Raw genomic sequence first — 13,468 nt, 5'->3', positions numbered from 1 at the left:
ATAAGGAACATAAAAGAAGTGCAGTTTTCCAGGCTTATTAAAGAACTGAAGACTGTAATAGGAGAAAATGTATGTGAAAGTTGCTGAAATTCAAATAGGTGTGTAACAACATTTCTGTAAATACTTGAGTTTAGGGGACATGAATGACACCACAACATCTTGGCAGGTGGTGAGAGTCCAGTAAAGTGACTCCTTCCACAACTAAATCAGAACTCCAAATACACTGAGAAACACCATCCTAATGAGGAGGGTAGATTGAAGCCTAAGACTCATGATTCCTTGCACAGAACATTTTCCAAAATAAAAAACAGTCTCCCCAATTCTTCACCCTCTGTTTTATTTAATCACAATATGAAGATGAGTGATTTACAGTATATTGGAGCCAGATTGGGAAATGGAAGGGATGTTGGCAGGTCTCCCACACGAGTAGTTAAGGAAACTACACTGTTATATACTGCCGGGTAATATTTCCAGATGAAATGATACCTTTACAGCCTAATTTAATCCAATTTGCATCTCATTCTTCATCCTATTTTTTTGATCTCAACGTACAAAAATCCATCCAGAAACATGTAAAATAAGTTGATCTGGTTCACATGCTCTTGAAATGTCCTTAGGAACAAGGAATGAACTGCCAATCTAGGAATGAAGCAGAATTAGCCTTGAAATACTGTCACAATGTGCACATTGTCCTATCCTCTGAAATCAGTGGGGTTTTAGGACCCAGTAAGAGTATGTTAAGAGTGTTTCTGCAAAAGAGAAAGACACCAAGCGAGGCTGACTTGAAAGTAAGATTGGGGAAAGTATCATCTTTGCAAACAATGTACTGAGAGGAGAATTGTGCCCAAGTGTTTTATTTTTATTCCAAAGCAGACCTGAGTTCTTCTACAGCAAATGCTCACTGCTCTGCTCTGGTTTTCAGTGAAACATTCCCCAGAGGCAGTGCTTTTTTAGTCATTCAGGTGTTTTTTTAAAGGAAACAGGGAAAGATAAATTCTCCTCAAAGCCCTAGCCAAGCCATGGTCCCTTCTCATGAACTATCAGAAGGCTAGCTTCACTTGTAGGAAGAGACTTGCAACACTTTTTAAAATGCACATTATTAATAATACTTTGCTTAACCCAGTTATGTCTTTGGAGATAGAATCATTTTTCAGGACTTCTGGAAGATTCTAGAGAAGAGATTCTAGTCTCTTCTAGAGAGACTAACATGCTTGGTACTTCTAAAGTGGCTTTTAATTTGGGTATTATTAAAGCTGGTTATCTCCATGCCTGTTTTTAGTCTATTCTAAAAGAAGAAAAATTTTAAAAATGGGAGGTTACAAGCAAATCAGAATAAGGAAGGAAAAAGGTTGATGTGATGGAAGGGCTGAAGAACTGTTTCTGTGGTCTCAACAGTATGCCCAAACTTTGAAGTAGAACTGTCCAGTGCTTTTTGGTAACAAAACCCAATACCTTACTACTGTGACACAAGAACACACAGGCTAACATTCCAATTATTTTTGCCTGTATGCAGAATTTCGTACCCACATTAAAAAAAAAAGGGGGGAGCGAAATGAGGCCATTTCCACACCAGGCATGCTGCAAACTAACAACTGATCCTATACCAGTGAATCATTTAAGAACATGGGGCTCTTTTTTTCTTCCTTTTTTGTTTTTTTCCCAAAGGAAATATACAATTCTTATGATGTAGAAATGTTTGAGATGTGATTAATTACTTCCTCAGACAGGTATTGCCTGTGGCTCTGGAAAAGAAGGAAATAACTGGCAGTCCTTTCTCAGCAAGAATTTAACCAAGCACTGTCACATGAAAAAAAACCAAAACTCTTTTGTGTCTGTAGTCATAAAAGCTCAGACATAGCAAAAGAGAAAAGTGGGACCAACTTGCCAGGCAAACAGATGCAGTTAAAGATTAAACATGGCCCTTTTCCACCAAAAGTAGTGTGTACTTCAGTGTGAATAAAACAACTGGTAGTATGCAGTGCTACTGACAGGAGGGACTATTACTGAAATTTATTCCCATAATAGATGGCAAATTCTAAACTTCTAAAATCTTTCAGCAGCTTCTGAAAGCAGCAAAGAGTTGAGAAATGGAGTATACCAGGTCTTCTTTCCAAATAGGAGGGACTTATTCCCACACTGACAATCAGCAGCAAGGGGGTTACACATATGCAAACAGAAACACATCTTTTTTTACTGTCTTATGGACAAAAATTAAAGGAAGATTCTGTATAAAACTTCCTAATATGCAGTCAGGGTAAGAAATCTAACTAGTATTCAGGAGGACAATAATGACTAGATAACATTGGATATGTATGAGAAGTGAGACTATATTCCAAAGTACTCTCAAATTTTATGTTCTTCTGAAAGACAAAATGCAAGAACATCTGGCCAACACCACAGAGCTCTGTAGACTTCAACATGTGCTCATTAATGAAGCTGGCATGACTATCTGACACTTTTCCCTAGCATAAGAGTTGACATTACAACAGCTGTGCACCCGTAAAAAGAAAAATTCAGTACTACAATTGAGAAAACATGGTTCTCCAGGTAGAATACTGAAAATGTCCTGCTTTAGAAAGTTGCACCAAATTGCAATTGGAAGCACAATTTGCAGTAAGTACGTGCATCTTCAGATCCAAGAATAGGATTTGTATCTATAGTTTTAAGTGGTAAAGTATCGTAGAATTTATGTTAACTAATAAATAACTAGAAATTCTGACACTACAGTCAGTTTAAAAAACCAAAGCATTAATTCACAGAGCTACTTAAAAGGTAAATATTCTTGCGTTGTAATGGTCTAGATTTGATTACCTCAAACTAAACATACCAATACTTAACGTTTACCCAGAGATGCCAAATGTGGTGCTCTACAAAATTAAATCAATTTCATGGCAACACGTGAAAAAGAATACGCTAAGAAGGTAATAACAGCCCTCTATGTTTGGATCAAATATCTAACCCCTCCATGTGATAGGAGTCAACATGCTTCAGAATTAATTTTTATAGACTCCTTTAACTTTTCTATCCCTTGCTATTCCTTGGAATCACAAGTGTTAAGTCACTCAAGCTTGCCTTCCTTACAGACTTGTATTAATTGACAAATATAGGGAATATACAATAACAGGATTTTGCTGGTCCTTTCTGAAGAATGTTTATACTTCAGCAGGGTGATGAAATTAAAACTCATTTTACCTTTAGGTGTTGGAATTGGTCTCTCAAGTCCATCCACATGACCTAAGGGGTCATTTGAATCTGGAATTTCCATTTCACCTACAAAGAAAAAAAGATTTTGTTGCATTGAGGTGTTGAGTTAACCTCTCTGTTAAAGAGCATTATAACAGTGAGTTCAGCAAACACATTCAGTCCATATTCTGCTTCCAGAGCAGCAGACAGGAAACATAGCACATAAAAAACACGTATCAACAAGGTCAGGATTTATCCATTGCAGATTAGAAAACTCTACAATAATTACTTTGTGGATTACTTCGTGTTTGGCAAAATATACAGAATTAAAAACTACATTCCAGTTCTCACCAGAATAAAATTCACACATTTTTATGAAGAATGCAAACATTTCCTGGAAGCAATTCTGGCTTAGCAAACTAAGCAGTACCTGAGCTTTATTGACAGTCTCAGCTACAAAATGGCATAAATTTGCTTTTGAATTTACATTATGGTAATTCAGATTCTATCGCCAGAGGTCAGACTCATCATCACTACTTATCCTATTCTCAGCCTCATCCCTAAAAGATATCTTTAGCAATGAAAATGTAACAACTGTTATCCAAGGATTTCAAAGTGTGAGGAAATAGACAGACATCTTCTGTATGTGCTCCTCTTTCATGTCTAACATATCTAGCAGCCTGCAGAGAGTACTTTCGGGTTCCTTTGTATTTGCAGGTCTTGCAAAACTCCAACCACTATAAATCAGGAACCAACCTGTTTTCTCTCCCTTTTGAAAATATTGGGTAAGGAACAGAACTCAACTTCTAACTCAAATAAAGGTATAGATGTGCTTTAACAAAAACAACATCTAAAATTACACCTCCTGGGGTTTTTTTATATTTTCCAATTTATATTCTATCATCCAAATTCCTTACATCCTTAGCGTATCAACCAGATATGTAAATCTAAGGTCATCAAGATCCAAAGTGAAAGATCTGGGCTTCATTGTAAGTCTGTTAGGGGTGTTCACAGTATTGTTTTGTGTGAAATGAAGCTAGAGAAAAGGCTCTCCCTCTTCCTTTTGTCCCCATTACCCTTCCTTCAAACTAACCCTACAATACCACTCTGACTGCAAGTCTCACTGAAGAAATACAAGTAACTTCACCCCTGTCTTACACCATATTATGAAAGAAGAAAATAATTCAGACTCCTTTGTTTTTTGTTTGTTTTTTCACCCATTATTTGAGGACAAATTTAGCTAACCTGCCTTTACCAGGTAAAACACAGAAATCAGAGACGCTCTCTACAACAGGCTGGGTCTGAAAGTCTTGTCGTAGTACTGTCACCTTGTCATACATCATCTCTCCCTTTATCTCCCATTGCTTGAAGTTCTTTGCCTGGCAATAGTAGAGATTCCACTTGATTTGTGGTCTTATTCCCAGATACCCCAATTAGAGTGATGGTGAAGATGGTGTTGTACCCTTGGTAACACACACTTTCAATTTGGAACAGCTAAGGCTTGGGCACACGTCCTCCATCTTCTGCCACACCTAGCATTAGCCAATGGAAATCATAGATAATATTCATCTGCAGACTGCAGGGAGAAATGGACATGGGTGGCCAAGCTGGCCATTGCCAAGCTCTGCCATTGCAAATCCCAACACAGTGTGTCTTCATAGCCCTGCAGGCAGGGTACAGATTAGCGCCTGACTTTTTAACTGTACTGAAGCTTTGTCGATTTATTTGATTCAGTGTGAAGTGGTGAATGCACTGTTTGACAGGCATATTCTGTCAAATTTCAGGAGAGATACATCACATCTTGTTCTTACCAAGGGGCAGCAAGACCTCTATCCCTTGCTCTTGCTTGACCTTCTCTGTGTCACACAAGAGGTTTAGAAGGCGTAGCAGCATTTACTGGCCACAAGGAAGACAAATCCAAGATGAGACAGAGCAAAAAGAAGAGTAGGAAAACGAATCAGTTTTTTAGTCCACAAGTACTTGCCCATATTTTATTCTGCTGATCATAATCCACCAGCATTCACAGGATGGAACATTATTACAAACCTGTTCTTAAGGACACTAAACTGCTTGACACTCAGCTCTCTGGACTCCAGGCTGCCTGAGATCTGTGAAACTTTTGGTTTAATACCACACATTCAACTTTAAAAGAGCTGTTTCTATTTCTTCAGTAATCTCATGGGATTTACAACAGAAAAAGACATTAGAAGTCAGGTAAATGAACACAGAAATGTTCTCCTCTCTCATCTCTCCTTCCCACACCCATATATATTATTTTTTTTAAGCTTTTCAAAACTCAGGTGGAAAGAAACAAAAGCATTTGCTGTTCTGAAAAAGTTTCAATAATAGTTTTATGTGATTCACTCTTGTACTTGATATGCTTCTGTCTGGAAAAAACATTAATCTCCAGATGTGCTTTACCAGAGAAAAATTACAAACCATAAACACCACCTATCATCAAAATCTCCAGAACTAAGAAAAATTAAAATTAAAATCCTTTGTATACTTTGCAAGTTATAAATACAAATCAGATCTGTCACTTAAACTTGTTTTTATGAAAGAAAAATGTATATTTTCTGTAATCTGCAAAATGCCACTTCAGCCACATTTATGACAAATTCCAAGCTTTAATCCTAAAGTTTCTGTACCACAACTTAAAACACCGAAGAGTTATTATCAATTTGAAAAATTAAGTTTTTAACACTATAAAGGCAACCAGCAAGTCACTATAACAAAATAAAACCTTTTCTCTTGCACTAAAGAGAATTTTAAAATTCTGGATTCCAGAACTTTAAGAAAAGTGTTCCTGTTGAATATTATTTTCCGTGTTTTCTGGTTTTGCATTAATAACAAAGTATGTTTTTGCTGCTAGGAGTGAGTCCATGGTGTTTACCTCAGCAAACAATAATTCTCGTAATATTTTTTTTCCAGTTTTCCTAACTATAGCACAGATGCACCCTGATCACATCTCATCACCAACTCTCTGCAGTCTTATTCTTGTTTGAAGACCCCTACAGAACCATGCTCCTGTCTACTCCTGATTTTTTATTCCCTTTTCTCACTTCATTTAATCAATATTTCTGTAAGGGTATTCTATTATGCTTTTCTTCTTCCTACTTTTGGTATCTTTTCCTAGAAGGATATTCATGTGTTGTTCTACTCCCTGAAGTAGAAAAAAGTCCAAGAAATAATTTAAGGTGCCCAACTTTCACTGTCAGTTTTTATCAGTAAAAAACTAGTACTAGGAAAAACATAATTGTTCATTAAACTGGTTCTAGACATCACAAAGATGTCAGATAGTCACATCTTTTTTTATATCTATAACAAATGCAGAATTGTTATACAATGCTAAGAAAAGAGGTAGACCTGCAAAATACAAAACTGGAAGAACAGCAGCAATCCGCTATACAGTTGTTATTAAAAACTGGTAAGAAAATAAATGGTCAATAACTGAACCTTAGATGTGACCTTACCAACTCACTCTGCTCTCACACATGGAGAACATTGAACATCGTGTGCTGCTGACGCTCTCTCACTTCAAAAAGGGTACAGAAGAGTTGGAAGAGTTTCAGAGAAGTACAATTCAGTGAGAATATTTACCTATAAACCAGGTTTTTTACTGCTGCTAGGGTTTGTCACTCTGAGAAGCAGATGGCTGAGTTCAATGACAGTGAAGCTCTATGGAGTTATGAGCTCTACACAGTGGATGGATCAATCTCTTGGAAAAAATGGCAGTATTAGAAAAAATAGCAACCATCAATTTCAAAACAAAGGTATAACAAGGTAAGGTTTTCTCAGAGGAGATGTGGTTAGACTAAGTGCAGAGTTCAGATGGGCTACAGCTGAGACTGGGTTCAATGAGACCTAACTATCTCACAGAAATCCTATGTGGGCATGGAAGTCCCCAAGTTAAAAATGGCTGGAGGCTGGGTAAATACCCAGCACAGAACAGTACTATGTACCTGGATCTCTTCTTACACTTTTACTTCAGCATTTCCTTTTTTGCAGCCATCAGAACCACAACACAGCATTGCACAGATGCCTCATCTGCTCCTGTGTGGTTGTTCTCACACTTTTCACTACCATATGTTCTCTCTGCAGACATTAAGTGTATCACAGCTTATTTCTGAAGACCCACTTCTTCAATTTACATCTGCAGTGGGAGTGCGACGTAGAAGAGGTCATGAGTGCCCTGTCCTCCTTGCACATTGCATGACCAGACAAAACTTCAACAGAACCAGAACTCAGCCTGAATGCCAGTGGCCAGTATGGGACAAGGCATGTGCCAGACGTGCCACGTGTCAGATACTAAGGAATACTTTATTAATCCTCTTTTCAGGGAACACAGTCAAGCAAAATGCAGATGCTGTAAATAGTAACTCCTTTAAACTGCTCACTCACACAAAAATTATTCCTTAACTTTTCAAGGCAGTAAAGCAAGCCATTTCACCTTATGGAAAATCCCACTCCAAAAGAAAACCCATATTTAAAGTAAGTATAATAATCTATATTTATGATGTACAAAATGCATTCTGTTCCTTTGATTTATTATAGCGAACTGCAGCAAGGGGACAGGTGATACAGAAAATTATTTTCCTGCTTATATATGAACAATTATCGCTTACTTTTAAATTTCCTTTCTCCTGAAAATATGAGGAAGACTTTCTTACCGACAAGATCCAACACAGGTAGCCCCACCACTCTATTTTATGCACCAATGACCAACAGAATACAGAAGGAAATATCGAGTGTTTTTGAGACAGGAAGGTACTTTTACACTTTTGGAAAGTAAGTTGCCCAACTCATCACAGTATCAACTCACAGGGCATACACCACTCATCATAAAAGAGCCAAACTTTTTCCTCTGAAATGGCTATGACTTCACATTCATTACTTGAGAGGTAATTGCAATAAACAGATTCCAAAATGCTCATGGCCAAAAGCAGACATCAAAACAATGCATTAATCTTCATCAAAAAGCCAGTCACAAGGAGGGGGTTGCCATAATTGATACCAGGGACAAACCAAGGCCTCAGCCTCACACAGAAGGAGAAAAATAGGACTCAGGTATTTTCAACCAGAGTGGGCCTGATTGAGTTAGAGCAGTTAAGGGCTGACTGATGCAATATCCTGCAATGTTAGTAACTGTCTTTCATTATTTGCAGAGTGCAGTTGAGATCTTAAAAGATGAGAAATTGCACAGACATTTCCTATTATTTATTAAAAAGCATAAAAAAAGGAGTGCCAGAGAATTATAGAGCTATCAGCTTAACTTCAATTCCTGGAAAAATAATGGAACAAAGAAGTTATTTTTAAGCATTTACAATAAAGCAGAGTGATGAGTAATAGCTAAAATAGAAGCCAACGTTGACTTGGCTTACACTGATTAGAATCGGACATAAGTCAACAATCTCAAGGTATTGCAAACAAGGCAGATTTCACACAGAACACATAAACAGCAGTAATCTTCCCCATCTACTCAAAGCTAATAAGGCCCTAGACTACTTTCTCCAATTTTCTGTATTCCATTTCAAGATGGATGAGGGTAAAACTAAAATACAGTAACTTGCACCATGAAGATAGTCTACAAAATGTGACTAAGAAAATAAAAACATAATAATTAGTATGCCTTCTTGGTCTGAAGAAGATTAGCTATGGACTGAGAACCAGTATTCTTCAAATACAGAGGTCTCAGTGGACAAAATTGTCCAGTGTGGCAGATTTGGCAACCTTCTAATTCATATGATATTGCGCAGGTAATAGATGCTGCTTCTCCCAGGTGAAACAGATCTTAAGATCTTTTCCAATCTTGTGATTCTATGAGGAAAACAACCATCCTTCTACTATTGTATTTTAAATCCCAAAGCTTACAAATAAATCCTTCAACACTAAAAATTGCACAGGTCTATAATTAGGAAAACTGCAAATTTTTGTTCCGATGTTTCTTCCACTCATCAATAATCCTGTTTCTGTAGCTGAAACCATTTTCAGATTTAAGCATGAATATGCAACCTTTGCTTCCTGCGGCTGTAACCTTTTACTCGGGTACTAACTTTCTTCTAATAACATAAAACTCCCAAACTCTCTCTTTTCAGCCTAATACTCTCTAATATTCTGTTCTTTTCTTCATAAAACTTTGTTGACCTTCTGTCAATTACTAGCCTCTGGAGCTCCCAAACAAAGGGCCCACTGTACCCTTTGATTCAGCTGCCAATCTGATTACTTTGGCTGGGGAAGGCAGGCTGCTTGGGTTGCTGAATCAGGGCCTTTCATTGAAATTTCTCTTTTCCAACATCTGCAGCCCCTGGCAACCAATTGCAGAGTGGGCTTGGCAGACCTGTAAAGGGTGGTGAATAGGCTACAAAAGATGCAGTTTGTAGCATAAAATCAGTGCACCCCTTTCATAGTGATGGCAGATTAGAACCTTCACGGCACACCTTCCTTAAATGCTGCAAGCTTCACATAAAAATAGCTGAAGGTGGGGGAAATAACTCTCACTTTCTGGTACAGTTTCTCTACTGAGACAACGGTGAAGTCTGCAAAACAGTTACTTCTTAGCTGGTTATCAGCTCACAAAGCATACTCTTCATAGGTTAGTATGTTAACTAATTAAATTTATTCTTTGGCCATTCAAAATTCTTCAAAATTACTTTCAGCAAAATTCATTTCAATAGAAAGTCCTCACCACAAGGCCATTAGAAAGGGAGTAAGCTCTTTTAAGCATGCTCTGTTATAATATCAAAGTAACATTAAAAAACTGTATTTAAAGTAAAAGCAACACCAGCCTACAAGTCACAGAACCGTCAGAAAGCTGGTAAAAACCACAGACAATAAACCTTTAAAAAAGCCAAGGTTGAGTTATACAGAATACATTCCCACAACTCAAGAGCATTCCTTGTTAAAGCAAACATCTTGTTTCATTAGCATGGATTTTCCACTCTACACACTTTTTTCTGCTTTACCTAATAGCTATATTGAAATATTTTCATTTCAGTAAGTATGAGGAAAAACATTCTGTTCCATAACGTACAGGACAAAGGCAGGTACAAAGTTTATGACCTGTACCAATAAAAAGAGTATAGTTATTTGGATCAAAAATATATCATTAATTTAAAATAAAATTTTAAAAACACATAAATGTTAAATCACCTTCATTCTGCACAGCAAAGATTCATTTCTCAAACACAGGTTTAGAGAGATACAAAATGTTGTATTTTGTCAGTTAAATGCATAAAGAAGGAATCTGCATAGTGCATTAATCTCTGTTACTGTGAATGTTTGTTCACAGATTGATCCAGGATAGACTAGCAGTGTGTTTCCAAATACTGGTTCAATGCAAGTGCATGATGAAAAAAACACTCTGTAAATTTCACAATATTCCTGTAGGAACTTATTCATTAAATTAAATGAACCTTATAAACCTACCATCAAACCACTCTAAAACAGTAAAAAAGATCAGCTGGTCATCAGCACAAAACTACAGAGAAGGAATGATTCTTCATTTTCACAGAGAGCTGCAATGAACCCTCAAAACAGAAAAAAATATACTGAAGACACAGTTTATCTTCTTAGTCATCAACCAGGCGCCCTAGCAAGTAGGGTGAAGTCAGTGTGAGAAGAACGAAATCAGATAAGTCATTATTAACAGGGATTCAAACACAGACTTCAATGAATACCTTGATTTATTTCAATGCCTCATACTGTTAAAGCGTATTTTACATTAACCACACAGCTGCATTTTCAATTGCACTGTCAATCTTTATCCTCTCATTGCACAATTCTCATCATAAACCTTAGCTATTAAATAACTTAGATTCTTCCTCCTGCAGCTCCTATTTGCCACTTAAAATGAGAATTCAGAAATGCTAGTGAGACAAACCAGAGATAAGGATTTGTTCAGATTTCAGTCACAGAAGAAGCCTTATTAACAGCTGTCAAAACATTACAGTGAAACGAACAGGACCCATGGAAAAGAAGATACTCATTTTAAGTCAACATTTTTAGAGTGCGACTAAGTTTTGAAGCTGTTAAGCTTTGGATTACAAATTATTCTATTAATTCACAGCCAAAACACTCTGATAAAGTTACAATAAAGTCCAGGTCCTCTTATTTTAAAATGCAAAGTGGAGAACATTTAACAGAACACAGCCTACATTCTGAAGGGATATTCAAATCCTATTTTCAATTCTTAAGGCTTCCTGCAAAGTCCTGGCCAAGTCACCTCAGGCCGGATTAGAAAAGAATTTGATGCCAAAAGATGCAGACAGATGTCTACCAGGATTTTCAAAAGCATGTGGGCACCTGAATCTCCTGTCTGCAGTAAATATCCCTTAATCTTTTGTACCTCAGTTGCCCAGAGGCTGAGAGGGGAAAAGGTTAGCTCCCTGATGTGGTTCCTAGTGCAGCTGCATGAGTGTTCGAGTCAGCACAAAGAAGGGAGCAGCATGGAAGAAAGAAGCTAAGATGGGGAAAAAGTGGAAGAGAGTTTTTGGATGACTGTGGTGATTTATATCACTACAACTGATCACAGAATTTCAGACAAATCTGTGACAGAGAAACTCCAAGAAAAGCAGAACATAAAGCACTATTTGGAAATAAATTAAAATAATAAAACTCTTCTGAATGTTTAAAAAGTAAGAATTAACTCCATGGTATTTACAGTGAAAAATACCTGAGTTTTTTTAAGCCACAAAAACATTTCAATGTAATTTCTAATTTAGCAGAAATGTAACTAAGTCTACTAGCTATCACAAACAGCTTTTCTATACAACTGTATGCTAAGCAGTCAGAGACAGTATACCAGGGAGCATATAAAAGCTTTGAATCATAGAAAAAAAAATGCCACAAGTAATTGTAGATTTCATAATGAGTGGTATTTGTTGGTAACATATTATACTTTGGAAAAAAAAAAAGTAAAGCAATTGTGGGTACATTCCAAAGCTCTTCACCACCTCAGTTGTAAAATCACAGTTTAAACACAACCAGTAGAGGCTCTGAACACACCTGCAGTAGCTCAAAGAACACCAAGCAACATGATAATTATCCATGGCATTATTACATGATTGATTATTTTACTGCTTCTGGCTGTGAAAACAAAATAATCTCAACCAAAAGGTTGAAAATAATCATGATTTATGAGTATAACACTCCATCAACTGGGATAAACAATGATTTTCACAGTGCTCTTTTTTTCTGAAAGAAAAAAAGGAGTACAATCCAAAAATGCCAGTCCTGTTTGCAGCCTTAGGCTGAAATGTTTAACACTTCAGTTCAGGAAAGCAACCCGAGTCAGAAAAACACTTGAAAATGGGCTTATTTCTAAGCACTCTCTTAAATGCTTTCCTATATTTGAAACAAAACAACAGTAATAAACTCCTTCAGCCTAAGAGGCAAAATAAAAATAGCACAGATCACAACCAAGTGTAAGAGAATACAGTAGAAGTTATTACCTATACTAATGGTTATTCTGACTGGGTTGACAACTACAGCAGAGGAACTACGGTAAGTGCAAAAAACCTCTCCTATGTGTTGTTTAGTTTTCACTCTGTAATTGTATCTCAAAAGCAGGAATTGCAGCACCAGTCTTTGATGGTAGGGAGGCTACAGCTAGCTACTCTCCCCTCTGTAAAACAGTGAGAGCAAATAGCATGTTCATATTAATCAGAGCAGTTTTTTGTATTATTTATGGTAAGTATTATAAACATCTCCCTGACCAGAAGTATACAGTGGAAACCAAAGAATAATTAATTCTCAAGCACTAGGAGCTGATACTAATTTGAGAAACCTGGGCTCCTGAGCAGGGTTATCAATACTTTAAGAAACCAAGGCTGGCAAGTGAGCTAATGATAGGGCATTATTCATCCTTCAATAAAATCATTAAATAGATGTACATGCCTTTTTCTACCACCAAGTATTACAAATAGATGTTCATGCTCTTTCCTATCAAAAAGTATCACTTATTTTTTAAAGACCCAAGGAGATAGAATACTATACTGGCTATCTGAAGCTTTACCTAAGCACTTGGGATTTGTCTGCTCTAAGTCAGAGTAGACTGGAATTTTACAAAATTACTAATATTGCTAAAATTAATATCAAATACTGTGTTCAAAGAGAAGTAGCTGATCATGAGTAAAGTTTACTTACTATTGATTTTGATCATGACCAGTAACAAAAATAAGTTAAATATACCAGATTCAATAGTTAGAGAGGGCAAACTTCTCTTTATCATAAAGTATTTTGGTTTTTAGACCAAGAGTTTAAAAATCATTATTTTCCACTGGAAGTT

General features: G+C 36.7%; 1 protein-coding gene across 2 annotated transcripts in view; it reads right to left on the bottom strand.

The window, feature by feature from the left end:
• ROR2 (receptor tyrosine kinase like orphan receptor 2) overlaps window positions 1-13,468 on the bottom strand; it is a 143,755-nt gene that overhangs the window by 41,891 nt on the left and 88,396 nt on the right. For both annotated transcript variants that reach the window (XM_048292440.1, XM_048292441.1), the window contains exon 2: window positions 3,193-3,270. In XM_048292440.1, the coding sequence (XP_048148397.1) occupies window positions 3,193-3,270 (78 nt within the window). The remainder of the gene's footprint in view (window positions 1-3,192; window positions 3,271-13,468) is intronic.

Source organism: Corvus hawaiiensis, chromosome Z (genome assembly GCF_020740725.1).
Source record: "Corvus hawaiiensis isolate bCorHaw1 chromosome Z, bCorHaw1.pri.cur, whole genome shotgun sequence".
NCBI lineage: Eukaryota > Metazoa > Chordata > Aves > Passeriformes > Corvidae > Corvus > Corvus hawaiiensis.
Note: the sequence above shows the minus strand (reverse complement) of the source record. Positions and strands in the feature narration are given on the sequence as shown.